Source organism: Trichechus manatus, unplaced genomic scaffold, assembly GCF_000243295.1.
Source record: "Trichechus manatus latirostris isolate Lorelei unplaced genomic scaffold, TriManLat1.0 scaffold00103, whole genome shotgun sequence".
Taxonomy (NCBI): domain Eukaryota; kingdom Metazoa; phylum Chordata; class Mammalia; order Sirenia; family Trichechidae; genus Trichechus; species Trichechus manatus.
Genome location: NW_004444039.1, coordinates 3,060,940 through 3,088,552, shown reverse-complemented (window position 1 = coordinate 3,088,552; position 27,613 = coordinate 3,060,940). Strand labels below are relative to the sequence as shown.

Below are 27,613 nucleotides of genomic sequence, written 5' to 3'. Positions count from 1 at the left end.
ACATGTGTACTTCTGTTTCATGAGAAACTATTTGCTCTGTAAGCCTTCACCTGAAGTACAATTAAAAAAAAAAAAAATTGGGTGACTGCAGACTCTTTCTGGGGCACAAGAGAGGGATGGGATCCAATGGAAGCATGCTGACCACTCCTTATCAGGGGTGACCTGGGCAAGAATGGGCAGGCCACACACAATGTCCCCACTGGCTCACTGCTTCTGGAAATTCCCAGTTACAAATGCATTCCTTCTTGAAAACATTATGCTGAGTGAAATGAGTCAAGCACAAAAGGACAAATAACTGTATGATCCCACTTATATGAAGTATCTAGAAGAGGCAAATCCATAGACAGAAAGTAGATTAGCGGTTACCTGGGGCTGGGAGAGGGGGAAATGGGGAGTTACTGCTTTACTGTGCACTGAGCTTCTGTTTGAGGGGGACGAAAACGTTTGAAAGAGACAGTGGTAATGGTTGCACAAAATGGTGAAAGTAATTGATATCGCTGAATAGTGCGCTTACAAATGGTTACACTGGCAAATTTTCTTGAGATATATATATTTAAATGCATTCCTTGGTTAGAGTTTTTATAAACTCTTTACATGCAAATGCAGTTGCGAAGAAATCCTTGTTCACCCATTTATACTCTCTGCTAGATTTTGGTGAGAGCGAAGAGGGGAGAGGATGAAAGACAAGAGGGAAAGAAAGGATGCCATCCAGACAGAGAAGGGAAGCCAGAGGGACTCAAGATGACAGACTCCGTGGGTGTCACAGGTTGGTGGGCTCACTGCAGTGGAGGTCACTGAGCTGACAGCTACCACAGGCGCAAGGCAGAGCAGAAGCACAGCGTCGGTGGGGAGTGCCGACACAGGGACAAAGGAAGGTAAATGGACACCCTCAATAATGCTGGGTCTCCCGGTGCCTGATCCCGCTACAGCACAGCTGGTCTACCGCCTAAACCTCCTGCTTCCCTTCGGCCCCGTTGGGCAGGTGTCTCAGAGGACACCACCCCTCAACAGAGCCCACAAGGACAGAGGGTCACATGGCTGTGCAGACCAGAGCTGCATGAGCCACCTCTCGTTAAAATGCAGGTTCTGACTCGGTGTGTCCCAGCGGAGCCCGAGACTCTGCATTTCTATTAAGCTCCCAGGGGATGCCCCGCTGCCGCGTTTCAGACCACACTGTCAGTAGTGAGATGCAGAAAATGAGAAGTGAATGAAAAGAGAGCAAGGAGACTGGGCCAGGGCGGTCCCCCCATCCCCAGGGGTAGCTCTTCAAGGGCCGTATGGCACTGAGGAAGGCCACAGGCATCCTGGGGGAAGGGACGGGTATCCAGACGGAGGGAGGGAAGGAGTTGGGATCAGGCTGAAATGGCAGGACGTGTTTTAAAGTCTGGCTCCCCTCCCCAGGAGAGGCCGAGGGTCCCTCACCGTGGATTTCCAGGAGGTTCTTGGTGCCGGCCTTGCGGTGCAGCTCGTCGATGTTCTGGGTGATGACCACCACTCGCCGCCCCTGCTCACACAGCCGGGCCTCACATTCAGCGATGGCGAGGTGTCCGGGGTTCGGGTCCTTGCTGTGCATGATCTCCCGCCGGTAGTGGTAGAACTCCCACACCCGGGACGGGTCTCGGGCAAAGGCCTGAGGAGTAGCCAGGTCCTGGGTGAGAGAGGAGCGGGGTCAGGGAGGGAAACCGAGGCAGCAGGGCGGGGGGGCTGAACTTTGGGAAACACTGGAGGGTCCCTTGTTTTCTAGAAGAGCCACTCTGGGAGGTGGCTGCTTTAGGTCAAGCAGGTGCCAGCAAGCAGGACAGGACCTGGAACCTGTGTCCCAATCCTAGGGCTAAGGTGAGGTCTAGGGAAAAACACTTTTCATTTCCCTAATTACAAGAGAGGGGCAACGCAGCCTGCTCCATTTACCCTCAAGTATGTCATGAACATGACGTGACGTCATGGCGGAAGCTGTTCTGGCTGAAGGTACTTTTCATGGAGCCCTAAAATTATGAATTGAAATCTCATTGGGAGATCTACCTGGGGGGGGCGGGGGAAGTGAAATGCAAAATGCTCAACCGAGGTATGATGGTCAGAGTTAAGAAACTCAGTTTTATTAACTGTGACTATATAACTATATATATAGATGTATATATGCACACATATACCTATATAAAACGAATATGTTACATTAACAGAATCTACAGAACACCCTATCACAGTACAGCTCCTTTCTGGAAGAGAGGTATCTCACCACCTAGGGTGACGCAGAGCAGAGGCGTGGCCGCCAAGGGCCAGGCCGACTGGGAACGGGCGCAAGGGAACCTTTAGCAGTGACAGAAATGTTCTGTCTTGATCGGGCGGTGGTGTTACACAGTACATACTTCTGTCGAAACTCATCAAGCTGTACATTAAATGCGTGCATTTTGTTGTATGTAAATTCTCCCTCAGTAAACACTGACTTTAAAAAGAAGTTTGCCTTCTCTATCAAGTATGAGTTTCCCACGCTGAACTTTTATGTACTTTACCTTACTGAAAAGGGCCCTCTTCTAGCAGGTTGCAATGTCAGCCTCCGTTCTGGGCGTGGATCGTCCACGCTGTGGATTATCCATATCATCCCTTCCTTCCTGCTCTCCCCGTGGAATGCACCTGGCCTGAGGCAGTTACAGGTGGCTCGTGAGCCTGTATATGTGCGTACTTGCGTGCGTGTGCGTACCTGCGTGCGTATGTGCGTACCTGCGTGCATGTGCCCTGGCTTGTGTCCCTGGAACGTGGGTGGAGTCAAGTACATTCCATTGACTTCCATTTGCCTCCCTACAAACTGAGCAGTTTCCGACACTAACGAGCAGCCCTCCTGGAAAGCCCCCCACTCCCCCGCTGCTTCTCCGTCAGCACTGCTCTGCAGGCCCCTCTTGCTCCCTCCTCCTCCCTGAACGCGATGACCCCACGTCTAAGTCCACAGGCCTCACCTGGAGGGCAGTCGAGAGGTGGCAAAACACCCTAAACACTTACTAGCCCGAGACACTTAGTAAAGGAAGGACAGGGACAGTTTCATAAACTCTTAACTCAATAAAAAATTACCTACTAAATTGGAAGTCGTATACTGAAGTAATCATTTATGATTGCTTTCATTCAGCCAACAAAAACCTATTACGTGAGCACCTAGGATGTGTCAGAGACTATTCTGGAAGCTGGGGATAGAGCAGTGAATAAAACAGACAAGAATCTGCCCTCTAAAACTACAGTGGTTTCCCGGGCAGGGGGCTGGGAGGGGACTGACTGCAAAGGGCCACGAGGGAATATTCTGGAGGGATAGAAATAGTCTGTATTATGATTGTGGGGGTCGTTACACACTGTATACATTTGTCATAGTTCACTGAATTGAACACTTAAAATTGGTGAATTATATACGTATTATACATATAACCCGTTCCCATCAAGTCTATTTTGACTCATAGTGACCCTACAGGACGAGTAGAACTGCCCCATAGGGTTTCCAAGACGTGGCTAGTGGATTCGAACTGCCAGCCTTTTGGTTAGCAGCTGAGCTCTTAACCACTGCACCACCAGGGCTCCATTATATATACAGTATATATATAACAGAACATATACTCTCTATATAATTCCTCATTATACATATACACATATATATACCTCAATAAAAATTGAATTTTAAAAAAAAGATCCATAACATCATAGAATTTACATCCTAATATCGTCAGATAAATTTTTGAACATCAAGCCCTAAGCCCTCAACAATTCAACTTTAGTTTTAACATGAAAAGTTGATGGAAGTTTAAAAATGTGTGATACTTAATTTTAACATCTTTAGAAAAAGCAATGAATTACGCTAGCCAAGGCTTTCGGATTCCACTTTAATATAATTACTAAAGGAAATCTAAGTGTTGTCTGAATAAGTGCAATCTGTACAAGTCTAGAAAGTAAGGCAAGTGCCTGCTTTGCTTAACTTTTCTGTCCTAATCGTAGCAGACCTGATCTGTGCTGGCACCAAAATGGGCAGGACAAAGGGGTCAGAGTTAATGTCAAAACTTTCTCCTCCAGGTTTCAGAGACGGATATAGGCTCAGGGTCAAACTCTGTTATGGTGTCATTCAAACGAGCCTTTTAACCTGGAAACATGACTGACCTGAGCTTTCCATTTTCTCCAGTAGCCTCCGGCGCCTCTGAAAGTCGGAACCCCACTTTCAGCACTAACACCAGCCCCTGTCAGGATGGCTATGTGCTTGGCTTTTGCAAAAACCTTCCGAAAATCAGCCATATCTAAACAGAGAATAAACCCTTTATCAATCCAGTATACCATTTCGACATTTACATTCCACGTCAGTTTTCTATATTTTGAAACTTGACCTTGCATGAAATTATACTTTAAGATACCGAAATAAATGCCATTTCTGTACCAAGAGGACGTCATCTGGTGGGGCCTGACACGTGAGCATACAGCATCTTAGAGAAAGCAGCAGGAGCTTCAAGCACACGGAACTGGGTTTGACCCTCAGCCCTCCCACCCATCTGTGTGATCTAAAGCAAATGACTTACCTTTACTGTCTCAGGTTTCCTGGGTTGCTGGATGTGCACAACAGTGCATTCCCTATGCAGAACTGTGACAGGGCCCACCTGCAGACTAAAGGTATCCAACAGGGAGGAATTCAGGGGGAAAAAATCTGATCTGGGAGGATAAGAGTTTATACAGATCTAATCTCCTAAAAGAGTAAGATGTTTAATAAGAAAATGTACCAGAACTTCTCTAAGAGTTACCTGTATAAATGCGGGGCTCAAATCCTATAAACATCCTTAAAGGACTTTCAAGATCTACCATGAACCTTTCCCCTGGAAGTCTTTTCTACCCCGAGTGTAAACTCTGCCCTCCTACTGACAAACGTACTCCTAGGCAGAGTGACTTTTATTACCATACCAGTTTAAGCAACTTCTAGAAACAGAAAAGCCAACCTAGAATTGGTTCTTGGAAAACAGGATGTAAAAGACAGTGATGTGGATGTGGTGTGGAATCTTTTAAAGAGACATTTCTCAACTTCTAAAGGAAAATACACCAGCATATTTTGTGGTCCCCAACACACGGGGCCCATGTCTGGCCGAGGTCAGGCATGCACTGCGTGACCCCTCCAGACTCTAGCAGCCTGTCCTGCACAGCTGGGAACACCGGGGGTTGGGGAATTGAGTGGACCTGGGTTCTTTTCAGCTCTCGGAGAAACAAAAACAAAAAACCCAGTTGCCGTCAAGTCGATTCCATCTCATGGCGAACCCATGTGTGTCACAGTAGAACTGTGCTCCACAGGGTTTTCAGCGGCTGATTTTTTGGGAAATAGACTGCCAGGCCTTTCTTCCAGGGTACCTCTGGGTGGACTCGAACCTCCAACTTTCTGTTAGCAGCCAAGCTACTTAGCCATTTGCATCACCCAGAGATTCAGCTCCTGAGGTTGGGTAAAATGGAAGCGGGGGTGGTTACTAGGCCTGAGCAGACTCACAGTACTAGGAGGTTATCCAAAAGTTGGAAATAAAGCAAAAAGAGTTCTGCATATGCTTTCAATGCCCCAGTGAAGCACTGCTGAACAGGCCCACCTACGGCTCATTTAATTATAGAAATTTATTAGACTCTATGCTCGCTATTGACTAAGGGCTCAGACATGGTAGTCTGTAGATTTTTGTCAGTAAGGATACAAATTATTTCCATCCAGTAGAAAATTTAACCCTATATTGCCCTGTAAGACAATCACCAGCTTTCCTTGCCTGAAGAGAGGTAAGGAGTTTAAAATACAAATCATGTGTGATAAGCTTAAATGCAAATATTCTGGGAGAAGGAGCAAACTGTCTCAAAAGGACTCAACTTGATTATGAAGAGAGAAGATCTGACTCTATCCTAGTAAGGGGCTTACCTAAAAGGAGAAGAGGACAACCTGGCTTTCTCCAAAATCCTGCCCGGCACTCCGGCCACGTGTGGCTGCTGTGCATGGGAAATGTGGCTTGTCAGAATTGAGATGTGCTGTAAATGTGAAAGATACACTGGATCCTGAAGACTTAGTATGACGAAAAAGAATGTAAAATGTCTCATTAATAATTTGTGACGTTGGTTATATGCTGAAATGGTAATATTTTGGATATACAGGTGGTTCCCGACTTATGATGTATTTGAGTTACGACGAGCTGCACTTATGACTGACAATTTTTTTTTTTTTGGTACATCTTTTTGTTACTAATATGCATTACATACAATGTTGCAGTGTGTAATTTGCTGGTGTTATCATTCTCAGATGTTGACTCGCACATGTTCAATTTTACGATTTACGGTTCAAAACACTGGCATACAGCAGGCTATGGCCTGGTCTACGGTGAAGTCAGGGTCAGTGTCGGGGCTTATAACAGACGGAAAGCTGGGCGATGTTCAACTCTAACAACATACCACAATTGAACTACACAGGAGCCTGACAGTCGTTATGACTCCAACTTCATTGTAGACCAGGCCTATGCCGTGATCTTATTCAGCATTTCATACTGTAAGAAGCATCAGTTGTTAATTTGAAATGAAGTATTCAACTTACATCAGGACCAATTCACAAGGGAGTTGTCAGAATGGAACCCTGTCATTAAGTTGGGGATAACTATATCGGATTAAATAAAATGTACTATGAAAATTAAAAAAAAAAAAAAAAAAACTTGCCCACCACCTACTTCAGTACAGGCCTTCTCCTCAGTGTGAGAACTTTCAGATACTTCATTCTGCTAGAGAAAAGAAGATGGCAGACTAGGAACAACTCACTTGAACTTGGACGGGCCATGGTTGGATGAATCTTGGTTTGTGCAGAGGCTGCAGACTTCAGTCCGCAATATGGCTGGGAAATCAGTCGTCTGGAAATAATCTGGACAGGTCTCATCAGGTTCTTTTTCTTGTACTAACTCTTGAAATGGACTTTTTAAAAAACTACAAACACAAATAGACACAATCAGAAAATATTTGTATTTCTACAAGTATTTTAAAATGTAAGAATGTCCTTAAAAAGATCTGGAGTAAGCACAACACACATCCAAACTCCCTGAGGGACTGAACTGCTGGGCGGAGGGCTGTGGGGACCATGGTCTTGGGGAACATGTAGCTCAACTGGCATAACACAGTTTATAAAGACAATGTTCTACATTCTACCTTGGTGAGTAGCGTCTGGGGTCTTAAAAGCCTGTGAGCGGCCATTTAAGATACTCCACTGGTCTCACCCCTTCGGGAGCAAGGGAGAGTGAAGAGAACAAGATACAATGGAAAGATTAGTCCAAAGGACTAATGGACCACAGCTACCAAGGCCTCCACCAGACTGAGTCCAGTACAGCTAGATGGTGCCTGGCTACCACCACTGACTGCTCTGACCGGGATCACAACAGAGGGTTCTGGACAGAGCTGGAGAAGGATGTAGAACAAAATTCTAACATACAAAAAAAGACCAGATTTACTGGCCTGACAGAGACTGGAGAAACCCCGAGAGTATGGCCCCCAGACACCCTTTTAGCTCAGTGGTGAAGTCACTTCTGAGGTTCACCATTCAGCCCGGGATTGGACAGCCCCATAAAACAAAACGGGACTAATGAGGCACAGCAGTCCAGGGACAAGGACTGGAAGGCAGAAGGGGACAGGAAAGCTGGTGATAGGGAACCCAAAGTTTAGTAAGGACAGTGTTGACATGTAGTGGGGTTGTTAACCATTGTCATAGGGCAATATGTGTACTAACTGTTTAATGAGAAACTATTTTGTTCTGTAAACCTTCGTCTAAAGTGAGAATAGCAGCACAACTGAAAGAACGTAATCGACGTAATTGAATTGTACATGTAGAAATTTTTCAAACGGTGTATCTTTGGCTATGTATATTTTCACCAAAAAAAAAAAAACAGGTCCTCCAAGGCCGAGAAGGGAGCATGTTGACATGTCGTGGGGTTGTTAACCAATGTCATAAACAATATGTGTACTGACTGTTTAATGAGAAAATATTTTTTCTGTAAACCTTCACCTAAAGTACAATAAAAAAAAAAAAAAATCTGGAGTAACATATCCTCAAGCTGTCCTCCAAACCAGCTGTTTTCAGTTTGTGTTCTCAAGTGCCCCTAGGATGTGCAGAGGTGCCCTAAAGCAGTGGCTCCCTCAGTGGGGTTCCCAGGCCAGAAGCATCAGCATCAACTGAGAGCTTATTCTGGTTGTTATTGGCCAACCATCTAGTTGGCCCCAGACTTATGGCGACCCTACACACAATGGAACAAACTGCCACCACATCCCTGCGTCATCCCCATGATCGGCTTCAGATAGGACCATTGTGATCCACAGGGTTTTTGCTGTCTGATTTTCGGAAGTAGGTCACCAGGCCTTTCTTCCTAGTCCTTCTTAGTCTGGAAGCTCCCCTGAAACCTGTTCAGCATCATAGCAACAAGCAAGCCTCCACTGACAAATGGGTGGTGGCTGCACCTGAGCTTGAGGTACATGGGTGGGAACCTGAACAGAGTCTTCTCCATGGAAAGTGAGAAGAAATGCAAATTCATGGGCTCCACCCCAGATCTACTGAAAGGAAGTCTGGGGGCGCACCCCAGCAATCTGTGTGTTATCAGGCTCTCAAGGTGATTCTGAAGAAGCTTTCTCTAACCTGGTAGAGAACTCCAGAATATATTGCTGAGGGAAAAGAACAAGGTACAGACAGTGTGTACGTAAGGCTTCCTTTGTCAGAAACAGGGGAGGAGATGTAAGAATACACCTTAGCACTTTGTCAGGCAGAGATACAAATGATTTCTTCCCAGTAGGAAATTTAACGCTATATGACCAGACGGCCCCCCTCCTGGCTCTATGAGTGACTGCTGTCTCTGGACCAATCCCAGCCTGAGGCTAGCCTCGTTCCTTCCTCCTTTTAGATAAGGTTCAGTAGCATAGCCAATCACAAAATTATCCTGTTTCCTGACAGCAGACAGTCCAGAACAAAACCCTCCTTCCATGAACTCTCCCCCAAATCACCTAACACAAGCCCAAATCCCTTAGTAAGCCCTTTCCAGCACTCTCTTACCAGACACCCTGAAGTTCTTCAAGCTGTGCACTGTCTTGCGTTGGAATTGCTCAACTCGAGGTGTGTGTCTGGTCTTTGGCTGAAGGGCACTGACAATCCAGACCACACATAAACCTTTATACTGAAAATCCTTGCATCCTATTTTCCCCCCTCCTCCCCCCGGGGAATTCTTTTTACTAATTTCTTATGAATTCTTCCATTGACTTTTTCTTTCTTTTTTAACAAAAATGTTTGTTCTGGACTGGCTGCTGTCAGGAAAGAGGATAATTTTGTGATGGGCTATCTTAATGAACATTTACCTAAAAGGAGGAAGGAACGAGGCAAGGCTCCAGCTGTGACTGGTCAAGAAGCAGCAGTCACTCGGAGCCAGGATAGGAGAAGTCCGCTCACTTGGGGGATTAGATGATGCTCTCGCTTTTGTCTGTGTTCAGACATGACTACTGAGTGGCCTTGGTCTTGGTGCACTATGGGACAGAGTGGCCTTGTCTGAGGTCAGTGTTCTGTGACATTGTTCATGTCCAGCAGGGGCACACCAAGGCCTAGCTGTGAAGGCCAGGCCGGCTCCCGGCAACACCAAGGCCTAGCTGCGGGCGCCAGGCCGGCTCCCGGCAACACCGAGGCCTAGCTGTGAAGGCCAGGCTGGCTCCCGGCAACATCGAGGCCTAGCTGCGGGGGCCAGGCCGGCTCCCGGCAACACCAAGGCCGAGCAGACAGTGAGTGTCAGGTCAGCTGAGGGCTGTCAGGGCTACTCTTCTCTTTCTCAGGATGTGTTATCTATATTAAAAATTAAATGTTAAAAAAATCGATTTTTGGTATTCTCCAAGAGAGGAAGGACAAGTGGGGAGGCCTTCACTCTGCACCCAACGGCTGCTGTTAGAAACCTTGACATCAAAGAAAAATGCCACAGACACCCCTTTGGAAAACTCGACATATATATTCACTATAGCAAACCAAGGTCATCAGTCTAGAGACGGCTTATAACAACCAAATAAAGAAAGATGCTAATGTCAATTCTTTTCAGAAATTCTTCCATTTCCACAGATTACCTCAGAAATCAATTCTCTTTTAGTTCAGAGGTACCCCCCTGTCCCAGGGGTGGCATCATGAAACACAGGTTCCCTAAATCATCTGCACCATCATGATCGCATGATTTCATCTTTGTATGTCACAATTAATTTGCTAAAAATAAAACAAAGCAACGAAAACAAAATGTGCTGCATGAATTAAAGTGAGAGGGTTGGACCAGAGAGAGGGCTGTGGCTGTGAGAACAAAGAAGGGATGCCAAAGAAGAGCATTTCAATTAGAGAAGGCCGACAGCAACAAAGGGTTGAAAAACTTTTGAACCTTGTTTTGAACAATGGATTCTCAGATGACACCAAAAGCACAAAAAAACAAAAGAAAAAATAGATAAATTGGACTTCATCAAAATTAGAAACTTTTGTGCATTAAAGGACTTTATCCATAAAGTGAAGAGACAACCTACAAACTGGGAGAAAATTCCTGGGAACCAATGTCAGACATATCCAGAATATATAAAGGACTCCTACAACTTAACAACAAAACCACAAACAGCCTAAACAAAAAAAGGTCAAAGGCTTTTAGTAAACTGAAAAGTGTGCAACCATTACAACCATCTAATTTTTTAACACCTTCATTACCCCCAAAAGAAAGTCCATACCCATCAGCAATCACTTCCCATTCTCCCCTGCCCACAGTTGCTGGCAAATACCAATCTACTTTCTGTCTCTATGGATTTGCCTGTTCTCGACATTTCATACAAATGAAATCATACCATATGTGAACTTACGTGTCTGGCTTTTCTCCCTCTGCAGGATGTTTTCAAGGTTCATCCACGCTGTTACATGTACTGGTACTTTAGTCCTTTTTATTATCAAATAATTGTATGAATAAACTACATTTTGTTATCTATTTTAAAAAAATGGTCAAAGGACTTGAATAGACATTTCTCCAAAGAAGATACACAAGCGGCCAACAAGCAATGAAAAGATGCTCAACATCCTTAGTCATCAGGGAAATGCAAATCCAAACCACAGTGAGATCCACTTCACCCCCACTAGGATGGCTATGATCAGGAAAACTGAAACCAAGTGTTGAGGAGGATGTGGAAAAATGGGAAGACTCACTGTTATGGACTGAATTGTGTCCTTCCAAAATCTGTGTTGGAATCCTAACCCCTCTACCTGGGGAAGTAATCCTGTGTGGGAATAGCGTTTTCTTTGTTATGTTAATGAAGCCATATCAGTGCGGGGTGTGTGCTAAACCTACTCACTTCCGAGCTACAGAAAGAGCAGATTAGACACAGAAGAAAGCACAAACAGGGAAGATGCCACGTGATCACCACGGAACCGAGGCGTGCTGGAGCTACAGAAGCTGAAAAAGATGAGAATTTTCCCCCAGAGTCAGACAGAGAAAGAGCCTTCCCGTAGAGTCGGTGCCCTGAATTCAGACTTCTAGCCTCCAAGGCTGCAATCTTTATGGAAGTAGACTGCGACATCCTTCCCCCGAAGAGCGGCTAGTGGGTCTGAACCACCGACCTTTCAATTAGCAACTGAGCACTTAACCACCGTGCTGCCAGCGCTCCTTTCCTGAACTGTGAGAAAATAAATTTCTCTTCTTTAAAGCCACACCTACCTGCGGTATTTCTGTTACAGCAGCACTAGGAAACTAAGACCCTCATCCATTGCTGGCGGGACTGTAAAATGGTGCAGCGGCTGTGGAGAACAGTTTGGAAGTTCCTCAGAAAACTTAAACATAGAATTACCATATGACCCAGAATTGCACTCCTAGGTATGTACCCAAACGAACTGAAAGGAGGTACTCAAACAGGTACTTGTATATTAACATTCACTGCAGCATTATTCACAATAGCCAAAAGGTGGAAACAACCCACATGCCTACCAACAGATGAATGGATACATAAAATGTGGTGTATACATACAATGGAATATTACTCAGCCATAGAGAGAAATGAAGTTCTAATGCATGCTACAACATGGACAAATGTTGAAAACATTATGCTGAGTGAAGTAAGTCAGACACAAAAGGACAAATAGTGTATGAACTCACTTATATGAAATATCTAGAACAGGCAAACGTATAACGTCTTAGTTATCTAGTGCTGCTATAACTGAAACACAAGTAGATGGCTTTAACGAGCAGAAATGTATTCTCTCATAGTTTAGGAAGCTACAAGTCTGAAATTAGGGCGCTAGCTCCAGGGGAAGGCTTTCTCTCTCTGTCAGTTCTGGGGGAAGGTCCTCGTCATCAATCTTCCCCTGGTCTAGCAGCTTCTCAGCACAGGGACCCTGGGTTCGAAGGGAACGTTTCCCTCCCAGCACTTCTTTCTTGGTGGTAATGAGGTCCCCCTCCTCTCTGCTCGCTTTTCTCTTTTATATCTCAAAAGAGATTGACTCCAAATACAACCTAATCCTGTAGATTGTGTCCTGCCTCATTAACATCATAGAGGATTTACAATGCATAGGAAAATCACATCAGATCACAAAACGGAGGACAACTACCCAATACTGGGAATCATGGCCTAGCCAAGAAGACACAGATTTTGGGGGGACACAGTTCAATCCGTAATACATAGAGACCAAAGTTTATTACTGGTTGCTAGAGGCAGGTGAGAGGGGAAAAAGGGGAAGCTATTGCTTAAGGGGCACTGAGTTTCTGCTAAGGATGATAAAGGATGTAGAAATGAATAGCGGTGACGGTTGCACATGGTGAACGTAATTGATGACACTGAATTGTATATATGTAAAAGTGGTTGAAATGGCAAATGTTTTTCTATATATATTTTACCACAATTTTTAAAAAATCTTTCAATGTTAACTATTAAGGAAATGAAAAGATAAGCCACAGACTGGGAGAAAATATTTGCAAAATACATATCTGACAATATTCCAGGATACAGGAAGAACTCTCACAACTCACTAATTAGAAAACAAACAACCCAATTTTTAAAAATGGGCGAAAGATTTGAAGGAACATTTCTGCAAAGAAGGGATAGAGATGGCAAAGCAGCACATGAAAAGATGCTCAACATCATCAATCATTAGGGAAATGCAAATTAAAACCACAATGAGATGCTACTACACAACCATTAAAATGACTCAGAACAAACAAACAAACTGACAACAGCAAGTGTTGCCAACGACGTGGAGAAACTGGAACTCTTACACACCGCCGGTGGAAATGCAAACTAGTACAGCCACTTCAGAAAGCAGTCTGGTAGTTTTTTATAAAGATAAATATATACCTATCATACAACCCAGCAAACCCCACTCGTAGGTATCTGCCCAAGAGAAATGAAAAAATATGTCTACATAAAGGCCTGTACATGAATGTGTATAGCAGCGTCACTCATTCTCACCAAAATCTAGAAGCAAACCAAATGCCCACCAATACAAGAATGGATAAACATATTGCAGGTCATCCATACAATGAAATACTACAGCAATAAAAAGAACAAACTACTAAAAACATGCGATAACATGGATGAATCTCCCAAGTATTACGCAAGAGCAACGGTACAGTGGGGACAGCTGGCAGACACTATCTTAACTGATCAAAGTTAATGTGACCAGTAATAAGATGTATGGACATCCTGTACCTCCAGATACGATGCACTGAGAAGGGCACAGCATCACGTGTGTGGTATTTACACCCCACCCCCAATATATATCTCAATCTAAGTATGAGAAAACATCAGACAAACCCAAATCGCGGGACATTATACAACGCAAGTGACCAATACTCTTCAAAAAATAGTATCTTTCATAATCTTTCAAGGTTGTGAAAGATAAAGACTGGGGAACTGTCCCGGGCAGGAGACCAAGGATACAGGACAACTAAATGCAATGTGGGATACTGGATTGGAATCAAGACCTGAAAAAGGGTATTAGCGGGACAACTGGAAAAATGTGAATGAAGTCTGTAAATTAGTTACTAGTACTGTGTCACTGTGGACCACAGCAGTCTAGTAGGGTAAGATGTCAACACTAGGGGAAATTGGGTAAATGGTATACAGGAACTCTGAGTACTATTTTTGCAACTTTTTTGTAAGCCTAGAATTAGTTCAAAGTAAAAGTTTAAGAAAAACATTCTGTTAAGAAGCCACATAAAAGGCTATATACTGTTTGAAACCATTTATATGATATTTTGATAGGTACAGAATTCACATCAGGGGTTTCCAGGGACTGAGCGGAGGGCGGGGGGAGGGAATTTTTAAAGGGATAGAAAAATTCTGTCTCTTGTGGAGGTTTTTCAAAACTTATGGAACTATATAATAAAAACGGTGAATTTTATAGTATGTCCCTGGGTGGTGCAAGCAGTTAGCATGCTCAGCTGCTAACAGAAAGGTTAGCAGTTCAAGTTTACCCAGAGGTTCAAACCCAGAGGTGCCTCGAAAGAAAGCCCTAGCAGAATGCCAAAAAACCAGCCCCTGGAAACTCTGTGGTGCACAGTTCTACTTGACACGTGAGGTCACCGTGAGTCTGAGTGGACTTGAGGACAACTGGTTTGGTTTTCTTCAATTCTATTTCAATAAACCTGACTTAAAAACAACAAGCATGCTGACAAACTTTCAAGGTAACCTGTCCCTTCTGAAATCAAAAGGCATGGAGATGCAGCCTAGAATACTGAAATAGAGGGTTAGAGAAAAATGGGGTAGCGTGTCTCCAGAACCACCTCAGGGGACAACACCCCCTAGCTGCCTGGAGTCACTTCCGAAAGGAAGAAATACAGGTCAGAAGCCAACCTCGAGCTAAAGGGACCTAGAGACAGGCAAGCAAGAGCCAGAACAGATCTGGCTGGCTGGCCGCCAGAGAGAGGAGGTGGGTCAACTCAGATGTCCCAGGAGGGCCATGGAAGCTGCTGAGCAGCCTGCAGACTTTGCATCATGGGGACATCAGACCATGCTGAAAATCATGTGCTCCATTGCAAGAAAGCAGGGGGAAAGGGCTTGGCATGATTTCCAACCAGCATGGACATGGTACTTCTTAAGCTTTTGACAATTAAACGTCAAATTTCTTTTGGGACAAATTAATTATATGGACTACCTTAGAACCAAACTCGTTGCCATCAATTCTGACTTGTGACAACCCCATGGGTTAAGAGTAGAACTGCTCCCTAGGGTTTTCCTGGCTGTAATCTTTACCAAAGCAGATTGCCAGGCCTTCCTTCCATGGCACCACTGGGTGGATCTGATCCACTAATCTTTAGGTTAGTCAAGTGCAACTGTTTGCATCACCCAGGACCCTTATGGAATACCTTAGAGACCAAACTCACTGCCATCGATTCTGACTCATAATGACCCCATAGGACAGAGTAGAACTGCCTCATAGGGTTTCCAAGGAGCAGCTGGTGGAATTCGAACTGCCAATCTTTTGGTAAGCAGCCGAGCTCTTAACCACTGTGCCACCAGGGCTCCATGGAATACCTCAGTAAGGGACAGATGAGGTGTTACTATAATTTGTATTTTTTTAATTACAGGAAAATTTAAATGTATACAAAAAATAGAACAGTATAGTAAACCCCGATGTTCCCCTCACCCAGCTTTTACAATTCTCAAGGGGGTTTTCTCATATCCATTTGAGGCTTAAAAACATTGTCATGGCAGATTTTTTTAAAACTTCTACATCTTGATGAAAAATTGTGAAGACTGAAGTTCCCACTATTGCCTAACCTTACTAAAAACTTTTCACATGTTGTAGGAAGTGAGTTGCACTATTGTTTTGAGCTTAGCATCTTGAGGTATTTCTCCCAAAGATGAATATGCTTGTTTGCACTGCTGCTTTATAAAATTTAAACTTGGGGGCATTAATTTGATCCAGACTTTCAATTTGATCCAGAAAATCCTTTTCTTCTTCTGTAGGTTTTAAATATGTGGAAACATTTCCCCCTACTATAAAAGAATTCTAGTTAACTTCTAAATAAACTGTCATATTTCTTTCTCAAACAGGAAGGTAGGCTCTTATAAGACATAATGAATTTAAAATCCAATCAACAGAGGCACTGACGTCAAGCCTCTGCTGCCTGGCTGTGAAATGAAGGCAAATCTTCACTCTACTCTGGACTTGAGTGTTGAATTCGTTGCTAATTATAGAGAAATTCATGGGAAATATGAGAATTCTAAGGAATTTTTAAATTAGAACTTGTATTATTTGGGTAAAACGTTACTAATTTTTCATCTGGGTTTTCTAGTCAAATGTTTTAATTGTTGAGTAATAATAATAAACTCAAAATAATAAAATAGAAAAAAAAGTTTTACTTGTTCATATTTCAACATTTCCAAAAATCACTAGCTTTTAAATTCTTTGCCTAGGAAATGCAATCAGCAAGACCTTGGGGAGAAGATAGTTTTGGATCTCATCATCTGAACTGTAATTTCTAATCACATACCTACGATGCACACATACACACACTCATGGGTTATATGCAATTAAAATACTCTAATTTTTATTTCAAACCTTTTATCCACTCAAACCCACTGCTGCCAAGTTGATCCCAACTCACAGCGACGCTCTAGGACAGGGCAGAACCGCCGCAAAGAGTTCCCAAGGCTGTAAATCTCTATGGAGGCTAACTGCCACATCTCCCTCCTCAAGAGCGGCTGGTGGATTCGAACAGCTCACCTTTCGGTTAGCAGCTGAGCATTTAACCACTGCATCACAAGGGTTCCTTCTTTTATCCACACTAACCCACTAATTAATTGGTGGAACAAAAGATTATATCAAGTTTTTCACACCTATCTGAAGTAATGAATTAGGGAGATAATTTTGGTCTTGCTGGTGACAAACACCACTCTGTCACTTGTTTTACTGGAGGACATGTCACGTGATTTTTCTTTCTAATGATCTGGAATTATTTTGCTAAATTTCAGGTAATCTACAAGATGTTCTGCAGGACTCTCTCTGTACATTTGAAGGCAAAGTAGAGACAAAAGCAAAGTTTTTACACGTTTTTGAACAAGGCCGCCTCAAATTTATTTCCAGTACTGAAAATGCTCAGAATATTAAGACCAGAGAGCCAACGAAAATGTGGGAAGCCCCTCAGTGAGGTGGACTGACACAAAACCCCCCAAAATGGGCTCAAACACACTAACAATCCCAAACACAGCGCAGGACCGGGCAACATTTAGTTCTGTTATACATAGGTCGCCATGAGTCCAGGCCGCAACCGACAACTACAACAATCACGAAGTCTTTATCAGAAGCATCCTCTGTGCCAACATTTATTTGTTTTTCTAGGGAGTAAGGAGTAGGGTTCTAACTTCTGTTGTAGGGGGAAAACATCATAAAGTTTAGTGAAGCAAAAAGAAAGTTTTATTCGGCATATATTCAAAAGGGCAGAAGTGGGAAGCAGACAAGCAGGCTGCCACAGACATGTCTGCCCGAGTCCAAAGAACATTACAGAATAGGCAAGAATTGGAAAACGGACAAGCGTGCTGCCACAGCCATGTCTGCCCGAGTCCAAAGAACAGTTACCGAGCCATCAGTATATAATAACATTACAAACGGGCAAAACCATTGAAAGCTTAGCCTTTTCAGATTGGCTAGAAACTGTGATCCTACATTTTGAATTGTCTTTCTTAACAATCATTGGTACAGGTTTCAGTAATGACAGTTAGGAAGGTCTTCATTGGTCCAACAAATTTCTATTCACTAAATGCTAACAGAAAGAGTAGAAGGTCTTTTTTTGTGTTCTGTTTGATTGGCTTTATGTGAAAGCTCCCCTAAAAGATATTTTCCAAGATTATCTTAGCTACTGTCTTTATACCTCAGGGCCCAGTTGATGTGTCCTTGTGAGTCCTTGTGAGCCCAGCTCCCGCTGGGTCACATTCTCTATGCTCAAGGAAAGGGAATATTAACTCCAATATTATTTCCTAAATCACTCCCAGAAGTTTACAATCCTGTTGGAGACTAAAAGCAAACACAGGGCAGTGCCACTGTGAGTCTGAGGCCTGAGAACTCAGTTATGGAGTCCAGACAGCGGGTGAAAAGTGCCCTGGGTGAAGCCACCAATTCCTCTGCCTTGGTTTTATCTTTGCGTGCGAACAGAGGCCTCAGGGGAGGAAATAAACTCAATCATCAGTCACGGGGAGCTTTCTGGGTGTTAGACAGGTTCCCTACAATGATATTACTCTTTGTAAGGGCAGTCCCCTTTGTAAGGGGACTTTCTCAGGAAACCTGAAGTTCACGTTCTGAATAAAAAAGAAAAACGTCTCTATGTTCCCCGTAGGAAAAAAAAAGGGGTACACTATCAATTCAGAAAAATATATAAATGAAAGGCTGTATCAGGAATTTGGGAGAAAAAATTGACAGAAAACATTAATTTTAAATACATGGTAGTTATATTGCAAAAAACCCACTGCTGTGGATTCTGACTCACAGCGACCCTATAGGACAGAGTAGACCTGCCCCATGGGGTTTCCACGGAGCAGCTGGTAGGAGTTCTTAACCACTACGTCCCTAAGGCTCCAATACTGCAAAGGAACTACAAACACACAATTCACAGTGGTCCAATACACAGACCCTCTGAATATCCACGAGCTAAATGCAGTGCCGGGCACCAGTCCCCAGCTGTCTACACAGGTGGACTCCATTCCCTCTCCCTCCTCTATCATTTGCTTTTGCCAAGGTCTCCAGCGACCTCCATGTTACCAAATCCAATGGTCCAGTCTTTCTTCCTCCTACTTGGTCATGCCCAGCCTCTCAACCAATTGATCAAGTCTCTGGGAAACATTCCCTTTCCCTGGTTTCCCAACGCCACGCCCTCCTCCTACCTCTCCGCTGCTGCTTCTCATCCCCTATGCCACCCCCCACCCCCAACATTTTCTCGCAGGAGGCCTCCCCACCAGGTTCACCCACCAGTGGATCTGCCATGTTTATGCTTCTGCCATCCTCCAGAGAGCTCAGGCTAACCAAAAGATCAGCAGTTCGAATCCACCAGGCGCTCCTTGGAAACTATGGGACAGTTCTACTCTGTCCTCTAGGGTCGCTATGAGTCGGAATCGACTCAACAGCAACTGGTCATCCTCCCATAGCTCTGAGACTGCTAGGCCCAGTGCCTTCTCTGCATCTCCCTTCCAATACCCGCCGCGCCTGGGATCCCCAACTTCCCCCAAGCCTTGTCTTTGCAAAGCCAGCCTCATCTTCTCGGTTTAGGGCACCTCTCCCTCCCCCGCTGTTCCAGCCAGAGGCCTTGGCCCTGACTCCCTCCTTTCTCTCACACCCCTGGCCAGGCTGTGGAGCAAACCCTGACGGGTCCACCTTCAAACTAGGTCCCGACTCCGACCCCTGGTCCCACCTGCACCGCCCCCGCCTAGCCCAAGCCACCATCACCAGCCCTGAGTGACCCTTCCCAAAGGTGAACCTCAGCTCAGAGCCCTCCCGGGGCTCCCCCGTCACAGAGGCACCAAGCCCACCTACTGGAGCCCCATTACTCTCCAACCTCGCCTCCTGCCCCCTCCCTCGGCCCTATGGCCGTAGGGGTTTCCGGGGGCGTCCGCCGTCCGCCCTCTGCGCCGTCCAGGCTTCCTCCTCGACAGGCCTGTGCTTCCAGACGGCGCGGCGGCCCCGCTGGTCACCTGGGGGTGACCCCGCCCCAAGACTGTCCACGGCCCCCCGGGAGCCTGTCCCACCCCCGAGACCTGCGAGGGAAGCAGAGCCCAGCGCCCCCAACCGTCCCGGACCCCAGGCCGCGGGGAAGGGGCCGGGCCGGGCATGCGCGCTGCGGCCGGCACCGCCTCCGACCCGAGAGCCCGCGGCCCGCACGGGACCCGTACACGCTCTGCGCCCCCGGAGCCCGAGCTCGGCCGGGACGGGGGTCGGAACCTGCGAGGCCGCGGAAACCCCAGCCCAGCCCCGGCGGAGACGCACCTGCAGTACACGAGGCGGGGAGGGCGGCGGTGGCCGGGCGCGGAGGCGGGACCAGGAGGCCGCGGGCCGGAGCGGCTCCACCCGCCTGCCTGGCTACAGCGACCCCTACCGGAGACGCGGACCTTGCCCGACTCCGGCGCCTTGGGAACCATTCCCAGGATTTGTTCTTTACTGGACGATTGTTTCTTTTTACTTTTTCATTTGGGCCGGCGGGAATGGAGGGACAGTTTTTGCTTCCTCTTTGTGAGCCTGCAGGTTTCACCGCATTGCCCAGATACGTCGTGAACTACTAACTGCTTTGCTTCCTCCTTGTCTTAGGCTAGATTCTCCAGAGAAGCAAAACCAGTGAAGCATCTAAATACGTTTAGAGAGAGCTTTATAGCGAGGAAATGCCTCATACAGTTGTAGAGAATGGAAAGTCTCAAATCCGTGGGTCTTTGTGGAGGCTTCTCCTGACTCATGTAGCTTCCTGGGCTGGGAAACCTAAGACTGTCAAGCCAGACAGCAGGCTCCTGGCTCACAGGCTGAATCCCAAGATCGGCAGGTAAACTGCTAGCTAAAGTCCCAAGAACCGGAGGTCGGATGGACAGGAGCCAGCTGCAGGATCCAGAGCAAACAAAAGCCAGTGAGCCTTGCCAGAAAGTCCACCTATAGTGGATACAGGCCACAACTCCAGGGAAACTCCCTTTCAACTGATTGGCTGCTCCTAACAGATCTCATCATGGAGGTGATTACATTATATCAGATCTCATTATGGAGGTGATTACATCATTACATAGCTGCCAAACTACATCATAACTGCCAACCACTGAGAATCACGGCCCAGCCGAGTTGACACAACCTTAACCATCGCACCCCTTGAGTGAACATCTGGGTTGCACTGTGCACAACTTCAGGTCAGAGCATTTCAAACGTGGGATTATGTTCTTGGAAATGTTATTCTTGGTGGTTAGTTGGTTTCCCTGTCTAGCCCACCAGACCCGTCTAACTCAGTGAAGAATGCCACCTGCTCCACTGTTCAAGCGCATTGCAGACTGCTGGTTTTGAGATCCTTACCTCGATGTCAGAAGGGCACAGTTTGGGGGCTCTGGGACTTGGCGGCTTATGTGGCTCCAAGTGGCTGAGTACCCTTAAAAATTGTCCCCTTTCCTTTTCTCGGATGCAGGTTTACTGCCAGCACTACTTTTCCTAGAATGGAATTAATGGACTTGCTTATGGACACACCAAATTATCCAGAAAGGGAAGTGGTCCGGAAACTTGGTTGCAAAAAAAACGTTGCATTAACTTTTTTTCCTCATTAATTCAGATCTCAGCCATGACCCACAGTTTGACTGGGAATTAAGAACACTTTGGTGCCTGCTTAGCTTCAGTAAATTGTATCTGATGTAATAGGTACTGTTATTCCCGGCTTTACAGGTGGGGAAACTGAGGCACCGGGAGGTCAAGTAACTGCCCAATACAGACAGCTTTTTAGTAGAGCTGGGATTTGAACCTAAGTGCTTTGGTTCCAGAGGCTAGGATCTGAACCACCACGTATACCCCTTTTCATAAAAGGTTTGTTGCATTGCTTTTTGTACTTATGATACTGGCCATCCAGTAAGTGTCGATCCTTTACTTCACTTGGACACTGGGGGAAGGACGGGAGGCCCAGTGCCCTTCATTGTAACCTTCTAGAGTCCACAGAAGGAGCCCTGGTGGTGCAGTGATTAAGTGCTAGGGTGCTAACCAAAAGGTCAGTGATTTGAACCCACCAGCCACTCTGGGGGAGAAAGATGTGGCAGTCTGCTTCTGTAAAGATCACAGCCTTGGGGCAGTTCTACTCTGTCCTATAGGGTCACTATGAGTTGAAATCAAATTGACGGCCCACAACAACATCGTCCACGGACCCAATGTGTAGCCCTCCCCCACTCCTGGAAGGTTCTGCCACCTTTGGGACATTGCATTACATTCAGGTCCAGAAGTCCATCACCCACAGCCAGCTACCACACCACTCCTCATCCCCATCCTTTCTCCCAGGCTTGGAGGAGCTAACTCCCCACCATGTCAGACCTCTTCTTGAACCATCAGCCACCATCTTTCCATCTTTCAAGTAACTCCAGCTTAACTTCTTGATGGCCTTGCCCTTCTAAAACGAAGGCTGTTCCCTTTTTCTGGAATGTTCTTTTCCCACTCCTTCCGTAGTAACTCCTCTCTTCCTTGAGCCTCAGCTCCATTGTCATTTCCTCAAGGAAGGCTTGTCTGATAACCTGCCCGCCCCAGTGGGTAAGATCCCTCACCTCTGACATAGGCTGGTACAGCACGATAGCAGTTATCCCTGTCGAGATTTCAACTCTATTTCTCTGTTTATTTGATTACAAGTCTCTCCCCTACCAGGCTGTATGCTCCCTGAAGGTGACCCCGCTTGTCTCCTTTGAAACTCACCATGGTATTCCCAACACCTGATAGTAGATACTCAGTAAATACGTGTTAAATGAATGAATAAACAGCCTCACAAGAAATGGCTTGGCAGCCTTTACTGAAATTTAAGAAGACGAAATTACCTTTTCTTTCTTTTTTTTTTGCTTGTGAGCCCAGAGCAGTACAAAACAAAAAATAAATAAACATGGAAAAAATGATTTATTGATAATTCATCCTATTTACAGACATTTTCCTAGGGTAACCAGGTAGGTGGCATAAGAATTTGGGGTACATAAGAATTTGGAAGGTAGTGTCACCCCTTTCCCTCTGTGAAATTCAGACATACCAGGCTTTTCCTCTGGAAAGCACATCTCCCCACCCTGAGTTTTACATCCTCTTGGGGTTACTCTTTTACTGATTCTCATGGGGTGGACTATGTCATTTTAAAAGTCTGGTGCAAATGTACACATGGACATAAACACCTAGGCTTGGTGTCCTTTGTTGGTTTATTTGGACACATAGGGGCAAGGTTGGAATTTTCTAAGGGTTTTACTCAATACTAAGGGAAAGCAGGAAGAAAATAAACATCGAGATTGCAAAACCACAAGAGACAGCATTCTCTCTTCGTGCCCCTATCCATCCCTGACAAGGTGTCCAAGTTCGCCACACTAGTGTTTACCACGGTGGAAGATTGTCCACAGTTGGGGGCACATAGAGTTACATGGGCAGGTCCGTGCTTGAGGACATGTCTCCTCTGAGTCCCTTCTGCCCTGTTCCTTGGCTTCCATGATACTTCAAAGATAAAAATCAAAGTTTCAGCAGATTCCAAATGCTGATTTCTTTCTTTTGTGGGAGACCTGTGTAGTTTTGAGGGTTTTTTTTCAAACCGTAGTTCCCTTGACATAGAGCCTCCTCAGAATCTTGATATGTTTGAACCTCTTCCAGCTGAGGGCACCTTTCTCCTGACAGGAAGCCCCAGGACAGGATCCTTTCCAAGAAAACTAACAGCCAACTCCCCTTCCACAGAGCCACATCAGGCCAGTGGAAAATATACATGAGTCCTTTCCCTGCCAAACTCTGGAAATGAAGTCTGTAAAAATGGCAATGTGGTAGCATCAGAGGTTCTCTAACTTCAGGGAGGAGGAGAATCACCATCAGCATCAGCCCAAGGCTGGTTCCTGTGAGATGGAGATCAGACATACCTCCTCTTTCCAACCTTTTTACCAGTTCTGACACCAGCCATCCCTCCCATGGCACTCTCTACTTCTCTGCTGGATTTGATAATTCATTGCAATGGCCACACAGAACTCACAGACAATACTCACAATTATGGCGTTTATTAAGGAAGTAACAGGTTACAACTTGGGATCAGGATCAGGAAGCATATAGGCAAAGTTTCCTTTCTTCAGTGCAGGACAGCTCTCTCAGATCTTCTCAGCCATGGAGGACTCCTCCTGGCCCCTTGAGGACAGGCTCCTCTCGGCACCCTGAAGGGCCGTATAGGACAGATTAACCTAGTGGATGGCAAAACTGACCAATCCCCTTGTTAGGGTTCCATACACTTTATTTGCATAGTTCCACCCCACAAGGTTCCATATACCTTATTTACATTGTTAGCAAGCTGTCCAATCCCCTTGGTGGGCCACAAACACCTTATTTGCATAGTCCCACCCAATTATTGTGTAGAAGTCGCAAAGAATATGGCTAGAAGGGCCATATTAAGTAATTCACTACATTGCAAAGGCATTCCCAACACAACCCTGACTCTCTGTGCTCTGCCCCTTCAGACATCTGCCACATCCTCTCACCTTTGGACTTTTTCAGGCACACACTGGATACCAGTCTCTGAGTCTCTCCAGATCCGGAGGACACCAGTCAAGCTCTCTGGGTGGTTTCTTAAAGTCCTCCTCACCTGGCTTCAGAGGGAGGGGAAGAGCTCCCCTCTCCTCCCCCATGAGGGGGTAGGAAACACACCTGCTCTTGGACAACTATATCCAAACAATGTTTTTTTCTTTTATATGCCTGAGGCTGGGCAAGGGGCCAATGATGGCATAACAGGAACAACAGCTAATATTTTACTGAGCTCTTTCTAAGTGCCAGGCACTGTTCTGAATACTTTCCATGTATTATCATCACCTTTAATCCTCATAATCTCTCTATGGGGTGGGGGCTTTGATTATCTGCATTTTGAAGATTAGGAAACTGAAGCACAGAAAGAGTAAATAATCTATCTGTGGTCACAAAGCTGGTAAATGCAGAGCCAGGATTTGGACCCAGGCAATCTGGCTCCTGAGTCCAGGCTGTTAACCAGTGTGCACCTCTATACATGAAGAGTCCAGCACCCCACTGTAAAAGCTAGGGGTGATTGTCACCTCTTATTCCATTCTCAACATTTAGAACCTCAGCCAAATTTTTTTTCATTTTTTTATTTTTTCCCATACAAACATGTATACACACATTGTTATGTGACTCTAATTGCTCTCTCCATACCGTGACAGCACACTCCTCCTTTCCACCCCTGAATCCCCATGTCCATTCAACCAGCTCCTAACCCTCTCTGCCTTCCCATCTCACCACTGGACAGAAGCTGCCCGTTTAGTCTCTTGTAGCTACTTGAGCTAAGAGGCACACTCCTCACAAGTATCACTTTATGTCCCACAGTCCAGTCCAATACCTGTCTGAAGAGTTGGCCTTGGAAATTGTTTTAGTTCTGGGCTGATAGAGAATCTGGGGGCCATGCTTTCTGGGGTTCCTCCAGTCTCATTCAGACCATTAAGTCTGGTCTTCTTACTAGAATTTGAGTTCTGCACCCCACATTTCTCCTGCTCCATCCAGGACTCTCTGTTGTGTTCCCTGTCAGGGTGGCCATTGGAGGTAGCTGGACACCATCTAGTTCTTCTGGTCTCAGGCTGATGACGTCTCTGGTTTATGTGGCCCTTTCTGTCTCTTGGGCTAATACTTTCTTTGTGTCTTTGGTGTTCTTCATCCTCCTTTACTCCAGGTGGTTGGGACCAATTGCTGCATCTTAGATGGCTGCTTGCAAGCTCTTAAGACCCCAGATGCCACAACCAAAGTAGGATGCAGAACATTTTCTTAATAAGCTTTGTTATGCCAATTGACCTAGATGTCCCCTGAAAGCATGGTCCCCAGACCCCTACCCCTGTTACTCTGTCCCTCAAAGTGTTTGACTGTATTCAGGAAACTTCTTAGCTTTGGCTTAGTCCAGTTGTGCCGACTTGCCCTGTAGTGTGTGCTGTCCTTCCCTTCACCTAAGATAATTCTCATCTATGATCTAGTTAGTAAATAACCCTCCTCCTCCCTCCCCACCCTTGTAACCATCAAAGAATGTTTTCTTCTGTGTTTAAACCTTTTCTTGAGTTCTTAGAATAGTGGTCTTATACAATATTTGTCCTTCTGTGACTGACTAAATTCACTCAGCATAATGACCTCCAGCTTCCTCCATGTTGTGTTTCCCGGCTTCATCATTGTTCTTTATCGTTGCATAGCATTCCATTGTGTGGCTATACCATAATTTGTTTATCCATTCGTCCGTTGATGGGCATCTAGGTTGTTTCCATCTTTTTGCTATTGTGAACAGTTCAGCCAAAATTTTGAGACAAGTAGAAACATTGCATATAATATCTTTATCCTGATACACTGTTATGATGTTTTAAGGTTTTTTTTTTTCTTCTGTTTCCTGAATTGTCTCTATTGTCTCCTACATTTTGTTTATTTGTTTGTTTTGGTCTGTCTTTCATGTTGAAGACTGTCCTCAAATGTCTGGTAATCCTTGACTGTCATAACACCCTTTCATGATAAAAACAGGCCTTCTTCTGGAATGTTGCTGGGTGGGTTTGAACTACCAACCTGTAGGTTAGTAGCCAAGAGCAAGCCGTTTGTGCCACCCAGGTGCCTCACTAGTCATTGCTGTTGTTGCATGGCATTGAGTCAATTCCGACTCATAGAGACCCTACAGAGTAGAACTATTCCATAGGGTTTCCTAGGCTGTAATCTTTCCAGATGCAGACTGCCACATCTTTCTACCTCAGAGCAGCTAGAGAGTTTAAACCTCTAACCTTTTGGTTAGCAGCCGAGGGCTTAACCATTGCACCACCAAGGCATTAGTCATTAAAAAAACAAACCAAACCCATTGCCATCAAGTCAAACAGAGTAGACCTGCCCGATAGGGTTTCCAAGGAGTGGCTGGTGGATTTGAATTGCTGACCTTTTGGTTAGCAGCTGAGCTCTTAACCACTGCACCACCAGAGCGCCTTCTGCGGCTCCAGCATTAATCATTAGGGAGATGCAAATCAAAACCACAATGAGATATCACTTTGTATCCACTAGGATGGCTATGATCAGAAAACTAAAAACCACAAGTGTTAACAACAGTGTGCAGAAGTTGGAACCCTCATGCATTGCTGGTAGAAATGCAACATGGTGCAGACACTGTGGAAAACAGTTTGGTAATTCCTTAAAGACTTTAACATAAATTAGCATATGACCCAGCAGTTGGATTCCTAAGTATATACCCAAAAGTCTTGAAAGCGGGGACTCAAACAGATACTTGTACACCAATGTTCATAGCAGCACTATCCACAATAGCCAAAAGGTGGAAGATACTCAAGCGTCCACCCACAGATGAATGGATAAACAAGGGTGGTATATGCATACAATGGAATATTATTCAGCCATATAGAAAAATGAAGTTCTGATCCATGCTACAACATGGTTAAACCTTGAAAACATTATGCTCAGTGAAATAAGCCACACACAGAAGGACAGCTATTGTCTGATCCCACTTGTATGAAATATCTATAATAGGCAAATGTATAGAGACCAAAGTTCATTGTGGTTACCAGCGAGGGGCAGGAAGGAAGGGGAAGGGGGGAGTCTTTGCTTAGGGGGCATGGAGTTTCTGAAAAGGGTGATGGTTAGTGGTGGTGGTTGCACATGGTGAACGGAATTAATGACACTAAATTGTACATATAAAAATGGTGGAAATGGCAAATGTTTTCTTATATATATTTTACCACAATTTAGAAGAAAAAGCTTCCCATATAACTATAAAGCAAATGAGAAAGATAAACCACAGACTGGGAGAAAATGGGGGGAGGGAGGCATGGGGAGTTATTGCTTAAGGAGAACAGGGTTTCTGTCTGGGGGGATGGAAGTTTCGGAAATAGTGGTGATGGTTGCACAGCATGGTGAATATAATTAATATCACCAAATTGTACACTTAAAAATGGTTAAAATGGCAAATTTTTTGTTACA

At 45.2% G+C, this 27,613-nt stretch overlaps 1 protein-coding gene across 11 annotated transcripts in view; it reads right to left on the bottom strand.

Annotated features, from left to right (window-relative positions):
- The window catches only part of SIRT5 (sirtuin 5), a 50,397-nt gene extending 30,405 nt beyond the window's left edge, over nt 1–19,992 (bottom strand). For 3 of the 11 annotated variants that reach the window (XM_023737459.1, XM_004382971.2, XM_023737466.1), the window contains exons 1-3: nt 6,772–7,075; nt 4,126–4,259; nt 1,423–1,648 (exon numbers count right to left, since the gene is read on the bottom strand). In XM_023737459.1, the coding sequence (XP_023593227.1) occupies nt 1,423–1,648; nt 4,126–4,259; nt 6,772–6,886 (475 nt within the window). In that variant the 5' untranslated portion in view covers nt 6,887–7,075. Of the gene's footprint in view, nt 1–1,422; nt 1,649–4,125; nt 4,260–4,535; nt 4,621–5,890; nt 5,998–6,771; nt 7,076–9,336; nt 9,438–10,845; nt 11,483–18,931; nt 19,114–19,488; nt 19,648–19,942 lie in introns of those variants that run through there. The other 8 variants (XM_023737468.1, XM_023737460.1, XM_023737462.1 and 5 more) reach the window with 8 other exon arrangements.
- Nucleotides 19,993–27,613: the final 7,621 nt, after the last annotated feature.